Below are 18571 nucleotides of genomic sequence, written 5' to 3'. Positions count from 1 at the left end.
TAGGAACATGCTCTACACATAAAACTACTTATAAGGTTCTGCAACATCAATACTTACAATAAAAATCCGAAATATCAATACACCACTTAAACATGTATTTATATATCGTAGTCATACAGGAGAGTGACCAAGTGCATTGTTTTACAAAAAAGTGATCATTGACTATTTGCTATCTTACTAGCTTAATATTGACCTGAAAAAATCCCAAAGGATTTTAAACTTGGAAGAATAATATATTGACTTAGTAAAAATGACTAACTGCATTGATGTTTATTTTCTTGCCAAGCAAAAGTGACTTAAATGGCCCTCCTGAACATTTTACGTTTTGGTAGTTGGTCACTTTCTTCTGTACGACTATAATATATATAAATATATATATATATATATATATATATATATATATATATATATATATATATATATATATATATATATATATATATATATATAAACATATATATATATAAACATATATATATATATATATATATATATATATATATATATATATATATATATATATATATATATATATATATATATATATTATAAATATATAAATATATATATTATATATATATATATATATATATATATATATATATATATATATATATATATATATATATATATATATATATATATATATATATATATATATATATACAATTGGCAAAATAGTCTACAAAACAGCAGGCAAGGGTGCAGTTCCATTCGTTACTTTACTGTAAAAGGCATCGTAAACTGTGTATATGGCCAGCACACGCCCTGCCACGTAGAAACCCCGCTTGGTTTTCTAAATCACATAGTTTCTGAGCAGGACTCTCTGCAATTCCTCGATCCGGTGGGATTGACATTCGTAGGATGAAGTCGAACATGATGATGAAGAGAAACGGGGCTAGTACACAGCCTTGCTTTACCCCAGTAGAGACCTCAAATGGTTCACTGGACACATCATCTATTCTAACGCATGATTCGCTGTTATGAAGCGCCCTGTTGATGGCTATATTTTTGACAGGAACTCCGTCTGCTTCTATGGTATTCCAAAGAGAACACCTGTGCGGGCTGTCGAAAGCTTTCTCATAGTCTACAAAACAGCAAGCAAGGGTGCAGTATAATTCGTTACTTTGCTGTAAAAGGCATCGTAAGCTATTTTATGGTCAGCACACGCCCTGCCTGTTGAAAACTTGATTTTCTCTGAGGACAAGCATTATGGGTTGTTGGTTCTTGGCAGAATTTTTCCAGGAACGCTTAGAAGAATGCCACGGTTGTTATCACATAACAGACATAACAGCGGATCACCCTTTTTATGGAGGGATCACCCTTTATTCCAACAAAAAACCTATAATTATTTCTTTTTTAATAAAAAATAACTGTATAAATTTCGGTAATATATTCATTGGATTCAATGGCACCACAAAAATGTAATCTTGCTTGACTCGAAAATATTCATAGCTAAAGCAAAAAGCGTGAAATTGTTTTTTTTTTTCTTCTTTTTTTTTGTTCAATTATGGAGATACATGCAAAGCCATTTGTAATGATTGTCATTACATAAACAACAATATCACTAACGATAATCCGTTAATCCGGACTCGAATTGCGTGGGAGAGACTCGAATATGACTTATGGGATAATTCGTAGTTAGCCTAGATTGTGCCTTAAAAATAACTCTAAAAAAATATATTAAAGATTTTTTTGTATGAACTTGTAATTTTTATTCAAACCTATGGTGGTAGAGCAGGTTCCTAATAAATTATTTCGTAAATTATACGTTTGCGCAGACGGATGTTTAACTAATTTGACGAATTTTATTTATTACATCTCATTGTTCTTAAATGATAACCGCAGATATTTCCGGATTAAATAGATAGAGGTTGGGATAGTTGGACAAGCGGGGTCGTTTTATTTTTATTTTTATTGAATGTATGTAATTTTTTCCACATGAATTTTATTTGACCAGCAACCGGGCTTCGTTTTAACCGACATCATCAGACGGATAACCGACATCACCAGTCTGAATCTCGTTTGCTGGTCAAATAAAATTAATGTGGAAAAAAATACATAGTTGTTATTTTATTCTATAAAATGCAGTTGCACCAAGAAATGACAGTACAAAACTTAAAATTTATTTTCTTTTATTCTTGAATTTAACAGTTTCATAAAATTATTCATATATACGAGTATTACGAAATAGATACTTCTACTGTTTCGATTACAAAATTCCACATTTGTAAATTTGTAAAATACCTGGAAGATGGACGGGAGGGAGGAAAATGGGGAAAGGGGAAAGATCAAACGTAAGTCAAAGACAAATTGTACGAAACGAAGGACACACCACGATATCAATGTCGACTTACAATGTTAGTGTTGAACATAACAAATTCCCTATTTTAATCGTTAATCAATTTTGATGAACGATAAAAATACGAACTTTGTTTAGAGTTTGGTCTACTCGTTCGAAGCGCTAAGGTGTCAGTTGCCCTGATGATTCGACTGGGAACTCTAAAATATATATGTTCCAACAATTTATGCGAGTCAATGTGCGAGTTGATCAAATTTATAAAATAGGATCATCTTCTGAATTTGTGCAATCATCCAGAGGGTCAATTTTAAAGAACATCACAGAGAAATAAATAGACTTTGTTTTTTGATCCAATCACTTTTTATTAACAACCAACTAGTTTCGGCAACTAGCTGTTGCCGAAACTAGTTGGTTATATTAATTTATAAATTGAACCCTGAAGAGGGCAACAGGTTGTTGCCGAAACTAGATGGTTGTTAATAAAAATGTGAGTGGATCAAAAAACAAAGTCTTTTTATTTCTCAAGATAATATATCAATATGATCCACAAAGTTAATGCTTTCAATATTCAAAATAACATCATAGAGTGCCATTTGTATTTTTTGTTCAAAAATAATAAATTGAAAATTGAGGTTTAGTACATTTAATTAACGTTTTATTTTTTATTATTCCAGGAATCACAGAACGGCGGGCTGGACCGCCTGGGGTACTGCCGCCCTGACGGGCCGCTCGTAGTGAGGGATCTGCTGCGGGGAAGGGCGGGTGCGGGGGCGGGCATGCCTCCTCTGGGCCCCCTGCCCCCTCCCGGCCCGCCCGACCCGCGCCTGCTGCACCAGCTGCAACTCGAGGCCGAGTTCAGGAAGCTGGCCGAACATCGGCAGCAGGCGCTGCACGGCTTCAGGTCCTACCTCGGCTACCCTCCAGACCTGGACGCCTTCAAGTACTTCAGAGACCAAAAGTACGAGCAGGAAAAACTCCAAGAGCAGAAGTACCACGAAAGAAATCAAAAGCACCAACAAGAAAAGAGAAGAGCTCAAATCGAATCCGCTAAACATAGTTCTCCTAGTAGAAGACAATCATCCCCCGTGCAACTGCCGAGCCCTCAAGCGCCGCGGCCTCCTGTTTCTTCACACTCTTTGACTCCTCAAAGACACTTCAACAACTCCAAAGCATCGATGACGAATCCATCTCAACATCCCCTGAGTATGAGTGGGTCACCTTTGAACCGCTTGCAAAACATGCAACCCTTCGATTTCCGGAAAATGGGATCCAGTCTGAGCCCATTCACGAACTCTCATTCGCAGCAAATGAGTCCGGATGTCAACAACAGTCACTATCAAAGAAAGAGACGCACATCCGATGCATCGTCTGATAGTGGGCATAATTTGATGAATCTTAATATGGGAAATCCTATGCTACATCTACCCCCTCCGGTTCCAATGCCGCCATCTTCGATGGCCATGTCTTTGAGTAACACGTTCAATCATCATTCAGCAGTCATGGCAGCAGCTGCGGCGGGTAATTCTCTGGCTGCAGCAAGTTTAGCGGCATCTTTCCCAGGTTTGGTAACATCTACTGGGCGTAAGTCACCATCAGCATCAGCGTCCGACTTCATGAGCATCACTGGAAGCAGTGATTTAGGTTCCGAAGATGGTCCATCGGAAGATGATGACAACGCTCTGAACCTAAGTAAAGACGCCGTTCCAAAAGCACCCCGTATAAGTAGATCCACAGTGACATCCAAACCACTAACTCCTACAAAAAGACATTGGGGTTCATCTCAACTCCCTTTAAACCTTGGGACACATTTTATTAATCCGGCTACTGGGAAAAAGAGAGTGCAGTGTAACGTGTGCTTAAAAACTTTTTGTGATAAAGGAGCGCTGAAAATACATTTCTCAGCTGTCCACCTTAGAGAAATGCACAAGTGTACTGTAGAAGGATGTAGTATGATGTTTAGCTCTAGAAGATCCCGAAATAGGCATAGTGCTAATCCTAATCCTAAGCTTCACTCCCCTCACTTACGAAGAAAAATTTCTCCTCACGATGGTCGAAGTTCTCAATCGCATCCGGTGCTTATCCCACCTCATGCGGCCGGACTCGGATTACCGAATCCAGGCGCTCTGGGGTCATTGAATCCGTTTGGAAGTTTCCCGCTTTTGACTCCTCCTCCAGAAATGCGAAATCATCATTCTGGATTACCACAGTCTATAGACTTTAAGCACAACCTAGATTTAAGCTTCCAGCAGAGATACGAAAGAGCTCGTCTTCTTCAAAGTCAAGCGCATGAAGAAGCTATGGCATTAACGTCATCGGGTGCAGAGTATGACCATGCTGACGATGATGGCGATGATGAAGACGATGGCATAGTAGTAGTAGCAGGAGACGACGATGACGACGATACAGATCCAATAGATCCCGTCGATCCTGTTGATCATATCAATCACGTCGATGATCCAAAAGAAGATTTAAAACCGGAAACATTAGAAAATTTATCCGATGAACCTGAAGATTTTAGCATGCCAGAAAAACGCAAAAAGTCGTTATCTGACGCGGAAGATGAAATAACGAACGTTAGTAGTATAGATAATCGTGATGACTTAACGAATGTACGCGAATCACCGAATGTAAAGGAAGATATCTATCCTTTAATAGCGAGTAAAAGAAAGAGAAAAAATCAAAATCCTATCAGGTGTGCAATACCCACATCTCACATGACAGATCACATGTCCGATAATGATAGTGGAGATGACATAAAAATTCCTTTAGATATTGGACTAAATGAAAAAGTTTTAGATTTGAAACGAGTTAAAGTAGAATCACCTAGTCCTCCCGATAAACCTATTGAAGAAAATGTTTATAAAGCTTCCGTCAAATCAGAACCTATCGAACAAGATAATAAAAAAAATAATTTTCAAGATGACATAGAAAATTTATCCTTGAAGAAAGCTCCGCCGTGTAATCAAGATTTGAATGCGAATGAAAAAAAAGTAGAAGAAATTTCAGACATACTACAAATTACTCCACCTTTCCTGAAAAATGAACCTATTTCAGAAATTACCAATTTATCCAAGTCTAAACCAATAGATACTGAAGATGATATTGTCGATTCAGAAAATGCTTTACGAAAACTAGAGACCCTTTCTCAGGCAGATTTCGGCGATATCCCTTGCAAGACTGGTCCAAAAGCTAGTGGAATTTTAAACAGTTTTCCAAACATGGGGTATTCTGTTAACGACGTGTCTACTAGTCCCGCGAGATCTCGTTCCTCCTCCTTAGATAGCATGAGCGACGGAAACTCCGACGATAGTCAAAACGAAATTTATGGCCATTTCGATAACGGGGTCTTTATAAGCACAATGGACGTTCCCATAGACAAAGACAATCCTAGAAAATGCACCGCCTGCGGAAAAATATTCCAAAACCACTTTGGCGTAAAAACGCACTATCAGAATGTGCACTTGAAGCTCATGCATAAATGCAACGTCGATGGATGCAACGCGGCCTTTCCATCCAAGAGAAGTAGAGACAGACATAGCGCTAATCTCAACCTTCATCGGAAGCTTTTATCTACTTCTTCATCCGACAAACCTCCGCTCTTCATGGACAAGTATCCCCTCGCTTCTCTACTGGCGAATCCTCAACTTCATTCCGAATTCCTTGCCCGGCTGTATGCGGAAGGTCACAGGTTACCTTTTCCTGATTCATTCGGCGCCGATTTTTCCCCGTTAGATGCCTTGAAAAACTTACCCCCCAAGTCTGAAGATTTGAATTCGAATAATCCCTTGAATTTCGAGAAGCTGAAACCTCATCCCTTATCGAGCTTGACCGAGCAGATGATAAATGGTCGTGATCTTCCGCCACCTCCGCATTTCATGCTACCTCATTTCGGGATGTTACCAGGATTTCCCGGATTGCCTTTTGGATTGATACCGCCTGAGATGAACGGAGGTTACAAAAAGGGATACTCTGGTTCAGAATCTCCTCACTCCAACTCTTCGCCAAAATCTCACAGTCATGTAGAGAGTTGTCCTCCATCCCCCCAGAGCAACCCTTCGATCATCTATTGCATAGAAGACGAAGCTCCTAACCCTGATCACGAGGGAAAGTTCCCATGCAGAAACTGTCCTTTGAGATTAAAAGATCTCGGGTCTTTAAAAGATCATTGCGAAACTTGTCACAGATCTGAACTGTACAGGTGTAAAGTGGAAGGATGTCCTAAAGCTTTTTTATCCAGGACAAAAAGGAACGCCCATATTGAAAACCAATCCGCTCACTCTCATTTGCTGCAGCAACGCAATTCCGACAATACTCAATCGTGATCACTTTACAAAGCCTGTCAATTTTGTACTAAATTATGAAATACTTATTAAAATAATGTTTATAGTGATAAAGGATTTTTAAAAGGCTGGTATTATTTCAAATACTTAATTATAGAACACCTACTCAAAGTTATCCTCCGAAGATGTTTATAATTTAATGCGATATTTGTAATGTTTTAGATTTAATTTAATCAATTATATTCCTTGTATTTTGACCCTTTGAGGACCCCACGAAAAACGTTGGTCGTGAACAATAATAAATAATTAAATTTATTTCAGGAAATTTGAAATCTTTAAGGTATTATAACTTTTTGTGCATTTTAAGCGTACATAAACTGGTAAAAAAGATCGAAAAATATTATATTCACAGTCAATCCAGATTTATTTAAATAGTTTTTTTTTTCAAGTATTGTTTGAGATGATATAATATTTTCATTAAATGGTAAATAAGTACAAGTTCATAATAGATATTTGCCACATTTTGAGTGTGTCCAAATACTTACTTCATACAATCTGTTGGGAGTTATTTTTACATTTTTAACATTTCAACATAGATGAAGAAGTCTGGATATTTACAGGGTTTAAGACCTGTCATAAGTTGGTTAAGTAATCACTTTACACATGTGCAACATTCACCAATTCTACCCATGATTGACAACCACTCTACTCAATTTTTGGAACTCCTAGATATAATGATTAATCTCACGTGAGTTCGCATATTCTTCTTCATCTATGTTGAGATATTAAAATGTAAAAATCAGTACATATTTCAATTATAATTTTTAAAATCTTTGTGATCGTTGAAAGACACAATTTGCATTGATTTATTACATTTTCACACAAAAAGATTTTTTTTTCATATCGAAATTTTACTGTTTTTACATTTATTAACTGAATTTTATTTTAAAGAATTTACAGGATACGTATGTTAAAAAATAAAATTCAGGTTAGTTTGATGCTTAGTAAAAACAATTAAATGTCTCTTAATAAGTTTAATCACTTTTTAAATCGTTGTGGGTCTGAACGGGTAAAATTGTTTGATACATTGAAGCCAGTACCTCTCAGTATACTCTTGGTATTTTTTTTTTAAGATAAGTAAAATGTCGTTTAAAACGAATAATTGTATCCAGTGATTAAATTTAAATTAATTAGATTAGACGATAATGTATTTGTGTAAAGTTTAAATGTAGCCACCATTGTGTAATTTCCTTATGTAATGTACTTTTTGTAGCATAAATATATAAGATTGAATACGTGCAATAAACCAAATATGTTTCTTTCATTTTGGGGATTTTATTTACCAATAATAATAATACTATAATTATTACACTAGGCCGAAAATTGTGTTGAAATAAAATATGCGCATGCAGCCCCTTATATGTGAAACCTTTTGAAAAATAAAAATTAAGAGAGATCAAATGTTAGAGATAGAGAGAGAGAGCATGTTAAAAGAAATACAATGACACAAAATTCGGAATAAAATTATCTTGTTCTATCGCTTTGTATAGCATTGTCGTTTATTATTGTGTTTAGCTACCGAACTGAAGATCCCGGTTTCGATTCCCACGGGGGGTGAAAATAAATATTAGTGATTTTACACTCTAATATTTATTTAATATTACCTTGGACTGGTTCACGAAGCGCAGGAGTGACCTCCTTGCCTTCATGTGAGTAACGTTCAAGATAACACTGTGTCAATCAATACAAAGCAGTGCCCTATGCACCATTGGGTGCGGAAAAGGGTTAGAAATGTATCGTTGTGTTTATACATCGCTCTCTTTTGCGCCACTCCCGTGGCGTCCTCTTTCTCCTTCTCTCCACGATATATCTTTCTTCTCTCTTATGTAACGATATGCGCCCGATAAACGTGACGCGTACTTGAAATTTCAATTTCAATTCTCATCCGATGATTGATTTTCGAATCACCACCTAAGAGTTTCACTTCAACAAAATACTATAAATGTGATTTTTTAGTTTTGTAATTATTCTATGATTATTTTTCAAAACGTTTTTTTGGGTTAATTTCCCTATTTACTTATGGCCAATATTTTTTTATTATTTTTTTTAACGCTATTTTAGAGAATTAGACTTAATCTAGTACTTTTTTAGTACGTTGCGTACTTAGAAATGTTCATATATTAAATTCTTTATTTTTTTTAAATATGAAAAATGTTTCGAAGCACTGCGAATTCATGTTTATGGATAATATTTAATTTAAATAAAAGGACAAAAATACGTAATAAAAGAAAATGTATGAATTTACATTAAATAAATTTTAAAAAATATGAAGATGTATCAGCTAAGGGTTAATCTATAATACTAATCGTACCCTGTCTTGAAAATTATTCTATTATAACACAATTTTCAAACTATCCCCAATCGAATTTGCTCCAAGCCATAATATAAATTTTTAAGAACTGAATTTTGTGATGTTAAAAAAAACAGTTTTAACCCTTAATTGCTGGCGTAGTTTTTTTTCTTAAAAAGGAAATACATTTTTTTAAATCTATAATATAAAAATTAATAAATGTCTTAACTCAAACTGTTTTTCAAAGTGTGTAGAATGCACCTTTTTTATACGAACAAAATAATACATTTTTATTTAATAAATTTACTTTGTATAATATATTAGAAAACAAATACACTACGACTCATAGATTAAGCCTAGTACTTGCAAATAAACGTTGAATGTTTTCTTTATAATCTTTCCATCGACAGTCAATATAATATTATATAAAATTGTTGATTACCATGGTTTTTAAAAATGTATATAAGTATCCCATCGCTTTTCCTATATTGTTAAGAAACTAGATAATTAAAAATAAATAAATGTCAAAAATGTTCATATGACTAAAACCTTTTTTCAATTGTAATATAGAAAATAGAAAAATGTGATTGTTATACGATGAACCCTCACAGTATTGATGTATGTATTGTAAATATTTTACTATGGAAAATATAAGATTTATTGATTGATTAAAATATTATGAAAGCAATAAAGAGTTTTATTTATTAAAAAAAAACCTTACTTACCATCACCCCGTTTCTCCGCAGAGAGTAAAAAATCACACTACTCTTTGTTTGCCAACATTATTCGCCTCTTCCACATTCATGCATTTCCTCATACATACACGCCGATTATTCCGACTCCTGGCTTTCAAGTATATGAAATACTCAATCATATCAAGTTTTTTCGATCTTCCTCTGCTTCCATCACCAACTTCATTCTTCTCATAAATTTCTTTTGCTGTTCTTTCTTCAGTCATACGATTCACATACCCAAGCCATCTCAACAAACCTTTCCTAATTTTCTTTCATTATTTCCTTGCATTCTTTGCATTTATCACCATTCGAACATCCATTATACATCGTTTTGCCGCACATCCGTCTAAGAGATAGAATTTCAAATTATTTTCAGTCTACTTTCATCCTTATTTAATGAAACAAAAAATGAGTTTTTCGTCGTATAAGGATTTTTTCGGTTTTAATATATTACAATGAAACCTACCCTAATGTCAATTAATAATATAATTAAAATGTAACATTGTTTTAAAATTATAGTGATTTTAAAACAAAGTTAAATTTTAATTATAAAATGGAAAATCACAAAGTTAGTGCTTCAAATATAAAATGTATTAAATTAATAATAGTAAAAATGTATGTATATCTTTGAAAAAGTTCAAAGAAAATTAGAAATCCGAAGAAAAAAGAGAAGAAGAAAACAAAATGGAGACAAATTATTCAATTATATGCTAAAACAATCCTTACATATGCATTTAAGAATTACTCTCACATAACACAAGAAAGCACCTCCCAGCAAAGCACACTAATCACATTTTATGGAAACGTACATAGCACAACAAGATCAGAAACATAGAAACACGTCAAACAAATCTAACACATACCTCTTTCGGTCAAAAGTACCTACTTTTGCAATGAAGTTATACAACCTGCTTCCACTATCCACAAAGTCATCAAAAAAAGAAACTAAGCATAAAAGAGATATTCATAAATGGATAATGAAGGTGGGTAGATCTGAAATAGATCGCATCATTCGACGATCGTATTTGACTGTATGTCATAAACAATTTTCTTTCATATAATTTTATATATAATATAAAACCCTTATCCGCACCCCAATGGTGCATAGGGCACTGTGTCTTATAAACGCAGTGTTATCATGATCGTTTTACTTATGAAGGAAAGGTGATCAGCCCTCCGCTTCAGGTACCAGTCCATGGTAATATTGAATAAATATTACAGTGAAAAAATCACTTATATTTATTTTTACCCCCCTTGGGAATCGAACCCGGGACCTCCAGAACGTTAGCCGAGCGTGCTGACCATTACACTACGGAGGCGGACCCAATTTAATAAAATAAATAAATAATCAATTATCCGTCTCCATGGTGTAATGGTTAGCGGGTTCAGCTACCGTTCTGGAAGTTCCGGGTTCGATTCTCATGGGGGGCTGGTGAAAACAAATATCACTGATTTTACAATCCAATATTTATTTAATATTACCCTGTAAGTAACGATCTAGATAACATGTCAATATGATGCAGTGCCCTATGCACCATTGGGTACGGATAAGGGTAGGAAGAAGAAATAAGTATTTTAAAATGTGCCTTGGGCACGGGAAATCTTGGTGAAGGCACATGTCATTTTTATATGATGAAAAATGAGTAAAGAAATACCATATATCCTAAGGGTGAAGACTGGCCGGAGCATTTCGTCGTAACGTAACACGTTACTATGCGAGCATTCGTATAGTCAGTACAGCGAGCCGAGCGCTCCATCCATAGTTTCGGATGCTCGCTGATGCTCGCCGCGAGCGATGTTACGACGTTATGTTACGAAGAAATGCTCCGGTCAGTCTCCACCTTAATATTTGTGAAGACTACGATGCTCATCACTGTGCAAGGTGTCGAAGAAGACGTTGAATTTGCGAACAAAAAATGCGAAAATTTTTATGGGTTTCTGTTTTCAAGCTGGAATACTCAAGTGTGTTAGGCACTGTACGCTAATGTCCATTGTTGATTAGCGCAAAAAAGTATTTTGAAATTACTGCGAAGAACGTATAAAAAATATCCTCCATTATAGCTGTTAATAAAAGAGGAGTTGAAAACTTAAACGGACAGATACAAATATCACAAGCACCTCCTTATAAATTAATATATTCTCAGTACGTACCCATGTACCTTGCTCCAGCGATTCTCTAACTGCGGTCAGTGAACAGTTAAATGATCAAAGAGATTAATGTATTGTTGACATCTCAACAAAGATGAAATCGAATCATTCAGAAACAGAACTTTCTTACTTAATCCTTTATTATTTTCTCAATAAACTTTTCTTCACCGCACACTCTAATTAATTACTTTTAATTACCTACAGTATGCGGAGCAAATGGATAACGAGAGAATGACTAAGAAAATATATATTTATTGATTTGGCGTTTAATTTGTAGAACTCCATTTTAATTTATGTATTAATTTTTAAATCAAACACAGATTTTTTGAGTCTACTAAGTTGTATTTTATTAACAAAAAAACACATAAAAAATTATATTGTCTTTTGCAAACGGGAAAAAAGAACGAGGATGGCCGAAAAAGACTTGGCACGATTAGATCAATCAGAACCTAAAATCTGGGGGTGTCAAAAGTCTGCGTAACCGGAGGACATGTATGACTAGATGTATGGATGTGAAGGAGGCGAGGAGTGTATTTCAGGACAGAAGAGTATGGCGTTCCATCCTTTCTGCCTACCCCTGCGGGGAAACGGCGTGACAGTGGTAGTGGTAGTAGTAGTATAACCCAAATATGCATAATATCGCATTGACAAATCTGACGATATAATTTTTGTATACTAACTTAAATAATTTATTTACAAAAATAGTATTTATATATTATAACACGTACTTATAATAAAATTAATGACTATATTTTGCAATTTTATTTTTTGACATCTCATCAAAGATGAAGAAGAATACGGAAGTCGGGGCATTTACGGGGCTGACGACCGTCATGGTTGGTTTAAGTGATCACTTTACACACGTGTAACATTCACCAATTCTACCCATTATTGACAATCACACTACTCAAATTCTTGGAAGTTCTATATATATGAACCAATTTAGAAACCTTGTTCTTGAATCACTAGAACTTCAATAGAGACATCTGTTGGTGAAATGTAAAGAAGCTTTTTACTAAGCATTAAGTCTTATATTAGTATGTGAGGTCCGAATCCTGGATTATAATCACACAAATGAGAAACGCCAGAAAATACCATTTTCATTTTTATTATTTAAGCTTATAATTTTACCAGATAATTTATTTACAACATTTTGAGTGTGTCCAAATACTTGTTCACAAAATCTGGATTATCTCCAATTACAGGAGTTATTTTCATATTATTTTTTGACATCTCATCAAAGATGAAGAAGAATATGGAAGTCTGGGCATTTACGGGACTGACGTTTAATATTAAAATAACTCCTGTAATTAAGATAATCCAGATTTTGTGAAAAAGTATTTGGACACACTCAAAATGTTTTAAATGCCTTTTTTATATTTATATTAAAATACGCATAATACTTTTACTCTCAGTTTAAGGATCTCTGGCATCTTCTCTCAAAACTCTGTCACGACTGTGGTATTTTTTTAAAGATAAAAAAATCAACGTGTTCTCAAAGAAACACAACACAAATTACTTAAGCACCTTGAGCTTATAATCCCGTGTCACTTCCGCGGAGACTTACGACGTTTTGTCTCGCACGCAGAGCAGTTAAGAAAACCTTTGACATTGATTGATTTCAGAACACTCTGATTTGTTGAAACAGAATCTTGTTTATGTACTGAGAGTCTCAAAATGAACATGTCGTAAGGGACAACAGATTTATTGGTGGTTACGTCGTTTTGATTTCAAAATCAAAAACAACCATACCATAGAAATAAAATAATACCGTCGATTTAATTCTTACATATTATAAGACAGTTTGATTTTATTTTATTTTATTTAATAGTGTCTGGAACCTATTATACATACATAAGAAATTATAATGCAGTATTAAATTTAAGTATATGTACTGGTACGAGTATATAAAGCTTTCAGAAAATTTAGTAATGTGTTTGTCAGTTATTGATATAATGGTGAATGTTACACAGTTTGTAAAGTGATCACTAAATGCCCAGGCTTCGATATTATCATATTTAAACAGTTGGTTTGGCCGGTACTTATCGGTAGTACGTTTTGAATTTCGAACGACGCCCGACTGCCCGAATACAAGACAAAAGAAAACAAAAGTAAAAAAAACAGTTGCAATTTGACTCTTCACGCGGGCGCTCTATATATTGAATTGTTGTGAATACCTCGCTGTATTTTATTGAATTGTTGTGAATACCTCGCTGTATTTTGTGACCCCATCACCACCATCAAGAGAGAATCGCCCTGATCCCAGCGCTGGATCAAGACCAAATATAAGAATAAAAGGTTAGTTCTTTATTAATACGTGCTATTTGATATTTATCGAACTCGCCATCCCTTAGTACTTGAAAGTTCGAGCATAAATCATCGAACTAACTCGGGAGAGTAACACGACTCCAAATCGATCTAAATATTTCTATCTTGTAGAATCGTCGTCTTATTGTTAATAATATAAGACTGGTCCTTCGAATAATTATTTTTTTTGAGTTTCATTTCGCACTGTGGCGAAACCAACAGTTCTTCATCTATTTTGAGACATCAATAAAAATCTTGATAAGAATAACTCCGTAATAACTGGATCAAATGTGGAATCTGTGGAAAAAGTTTATTTATTTTGATTAGAAGTCAAACTGGCTGTTCACAACGGAGTGCTAGTGCCAACACTGATTTATGTAGAGGTAACATGAAACCGACAAAAGAAGGATGAAAGGTGAATAAACGTCGTTGAATTGCAATTCCCTAGAGGAATGTGTGTAAAAATTCATGGATTGCAGTAATCAAAATGAAGATATCACATACAAATGTAAGGCTGAGATAAGGTTGATTGAAAATATTAAAATTTGTGTTGGGTTGTGGTTCCGTGGTTAGTGTCGTGGACTCTTAAGTCAGAGTATCTCGGTTCGAACCCACTCCACTACAATTTGATTCATATTTCTAATAACGAGCCGCTTAGGCTCACAGAAATAGTATGAAATTAAAATATTTGTGTAAAAAATAAAAACATAAATATTTCATTAAAAAAAGGTTTTTTGTGGTGGTTTGGACATTTGGAGCGAGAGAACGACTTAGAGAGCATGTATGGCAAATGAGACTAGGAGAAAAAAGTTCAGTTTAAATATATAATTAAAATGTAACATTGTTTTGAAATCACTATAAATATTTTATTATAACTTAATTAAAATGTCTAACGGTTTCGAAGCTAACCGCTTCTTTATCAAGACTGATTAATACTAAAACAGAAGTAGAAATAGAAATACTCAGTAATAATCAGTCTTGATAAAGAAGCGGTTAGCTTCGAAACCGGCAGACATTATAATTAAGTTATAATAAAATATTTATAGTGATTTTAAAACAAAGTTATATTTTAATTATAAAATGGAAAATCACGAAGTTAATGCTTCAAATATAAATTTTAAGTTTTAAATGTTTTTTAAATACAGATTAATTTTTAAAATGTTACAATAGTAGCATCACATCCCTTCGTAAGTGTGTCGTGGGCCCTCCACAGTTTGAGAACCAGTCATCTATCGTTTCGTCTACGTTCCGTCTGTTCGGGCGGAATGCGTCAAAAGGTGAGATTCAATTTGCAGATAGTGATTCCGGGTACAATTTGCTAAAGGCACCTACCTACCCGGTGCGGTGTGAATTATTAAGCGCGTGGGTGTGCGCGTGATTAATGCACGCGGTCCCGATTAATCGGCGTCACTTAGCGACTTTACGAGGTTTACAATGCTAATCTAACCGCTTACGCTATATTATGTTATAAGCGGTTACAGGCGAACCCTCTTAGTGCCGAAATACACCAGCGACATAAAGATGTCGGTGTCAACTGCATCAAGCGTTGTAACTAGGTAAGTACCGTAGAACTACTTGAACTTTGATGTGTTACTTGAGCCCAGTACAAAAAAAATCTGTATTTGGTCTACAATAATGAACGGATAAGTGTCACCTCGGCTGTCCAAACTTAAAACACAGTAAAGAATTTTTTTTTGTATGTAGTATTTTTTTGCATTTTTGGACTAAGTAGAATCTACTTAGTCCAAAAATGCAAAAAAAAACTTACCTTCTACAAAAAATATTATTTTCTGTGTTTTGAGTTTAAACAGCCGATCTGTCAGGGATACAATGAATCACGTCTTAACGTTCATTATTGTAGACCAAATACAGATCTATTTTTTTTGTACTGGGCTCAAGTACCTAACACATCAAACATCAAGTAGCCCCGTTCTAAGGTACCTAATAATTATTTTCACGAAACGTCACGTGACAATTTCGTTTTTACTATTTCTGTCTTCTTTTGTTCTTCTTTAGCTTTCTGACTAATCTGAAAAATCGTTTAAGTTAATGTTCACCCACATAAGTGATCACTAAAGCCAGCCAATGTCAAGTGACCACCTGGGATACTTAGATTTCCTATTCACTTACAGGAATTCGATGTCTCTGTTGAAACACCTAAAATATATATCTTGATGTATTGTTCTTTGTGTCTGATAAAATCAGAAAAAAAGTACTTATTTTGACACTCCTGCAAATCGAACCGGGAATCAAACGTACTATCCACTAAACTGTAGTGCTGAATAACTCATTTCTTTATTTAAAAAATTTAAAGAGGGATTTAAAAAAAATAGATAATTTTCAGACCAAGAATGTCAAACGATTACGAAAATAGGTCCGTTTAATAAAATATTTAGACATTTAAAAAAAGTAAATACAAATTGATGTCGTTGAAAACAAAGATGCATTGGAATTTAAATACTTGGACAATTTTCAAATCTAGAATGCTTAACGGCTACAAGAATAAATCCATTTAATAAATTGTTTAGACATTTTTTAAAAAAATGGAATGCAAATTATCTACCACATTGATGCCGTTTAAAATATTTTACATGTATTAAACTTAAAATATTTAGATATTTTTTAAGTGCACGGTTTAATAAATCAATCTATTTACTAAAGTATTTCAAGAATTTTCAAAATGGGATGCAAATCGGCTACCAGATCGATGTCGTTCAAAATATTTGCATTGGAATTTAAAACGCTTATAGGTTATTCGAAGAATGTGATAATCGGGGTTAGTTGTATACATACATAACTCAAATTCGAAGTGGATTTTAGCATAAAAAATGGTCGAACGTGTCGTGTCGTCGTGTGTTCCCATGGATGTCGGTGTCGGCTCTGGGCAATATGCCATCTAGGAATACCTCGAGTGTGATTATGGACGAATTAGGGCGGACTGGCTTGACATCCTGGGGCCATCGTGGGCAGGGCTGGATCAAGGATTTTTTATTTCATTTTTTAAATACTTGTTTAAATTCTTCACAATTACATGTATGCAATTAAGGTATGGATAGTAGAAAATATAATTGGTAAGGAGTTGAGGGGGAGAGGGACAGGACCCAAGGAAAGAATTATATACTATTAATATTATTACTTACTACTATTTGAAATTCAGTTATAAGTGATGTTTGTAAAACAAACTCCCTTCCTAAACAAGAGCAGTACGCTTTATTAGATAGATAATTCGTTATTTTATAAATGAATGCATATATCATGAAGTATATACACAGCAAAATATGTATAAGATTTCTGTTTTCATTTTGTTTCGTTTTTTTATTTAAAAAATTAAGAAAGTTGTTTATTAATGGCAAAAACCAATTTCATCATACAAGATAATGCATTTATTATTTATTATTCGTAATTCGCTATTCGTTACTCTTTATTTGTTATTCGTTTTTCTTAATACGTTCTTCATCATTTGTCATCCGTTATTTGTTATTTGAAATTCGTTATTCGTTGTTCGTTATTTCATATTTATAAATTAATATATATTTTTCAATATTGATTAGTGATTATATATTAATTATTAATTTTTCACTATTCGTTATTTATTATTAATCCTCTTTTGTTTATTGTTTATTTATTATTAATTTTTTGATATTTATTATTTATAATTCATTATTTATTATTTAATATTAATTTTTCATTATTCATTATTTATTATTTATTATTTGTTGTTTCTTATTTTTTATTTTTTATTTATTATTTATTATTTATTATTTGTTATTTATTATATATTATTAATTATTAATGTTATACCGACTCTGCCCTGTCGTATGTGACCGACTACCCCCAGCCCGGGTTACCTCGAGCTGTCCAGCCGAGATGCAGGACGGATAGCGGCCATGGAGCGGACAGCTCCACACACCACACCTTCATGCGTGTCTCCCACCCTCGGGGGATGTGATTTAATCCCAAGATTCCACCCCGACAAGGCCTCATACACTCCATGAGTGCCATGGCATGCGCAGAAAGGTCATACATATGGACATGCAGTTATAACTCACACATCGACTCGCGAGAATTGCTGAAGCGTATAAGTCTTAGATCTCCCAGTCGAATCATCAGGGCAACTGCCACCATAGCGCTTCCCACGAGTAGAACAAACTCTAAACAAAGTTTCTATATTTATCCACAATATTTTTAATGTGTCCAAATGATTTTTCGCAAATCTGGGGTTTTCCACATATTCTCCAAGAAGTTTATTTTTAAACTTTCATTGATTGACTCGGCAGTCAGTTTGAGGTAAAATCTATCCATTTTTAATTTCAGTTTTACTTAGTACATACCACTATTTTTAAAAAAATATTATTTTAATATATTTACAAGATTTTTTTTTCATAATTTAATTCATTTTCTAGACATTTCTTCTTTATAATATTAAAATTAATTACGCTTTTCTCTCTAG

The 18571-nt window shown here is 34.1% G+C and overlaps 1 protein-coding gene across 1 annotated transcript in view; it reads left to right on the top strand.

Moving 5' to 3' along the window:
- Positions 1-6761, top strand: part of LOC148310128 (zinc finger protein basonuclin-2-like) — a 48217-nt gene extending 41456 nt beyond the window's left edge. The window contains exon 2 of the mRNA XM_088258979.1: positions 2977-6761. Coding sequence (XP_088115105.1) covers positions 2977-6624 — 3648 coding nt within the window. The 3' untranslated portion in view covers positions 6625-6761. The remainder of the gene's footprint in view (positions 1-2976) is intronic.
- The last annotated feature ends 11810 nt before the right edge of the window (positions 6762-18571 follow it).

Source organism: Brachycentrus maculatus, unplaced genomic scaffold (assembly GCF_059751285.1).
Source record: "Brachycentrus maculatus isolate JH-2025_06_01 unplaced genomic scaffold, ASM5975128v1 h1tg000105l, whole genome shotgun sequence".
In the NCBI taxonomy this organism is placed as follows: Eukaryota; Metazoa; Arthropoda; class Insecta; order Trichoptera; family Brachycentridae; genus Brachycentrus; species Brachycentrus maculatus.
This window is presented reverse-complemented; position numbering and strand designations above follow the sequence as displayed.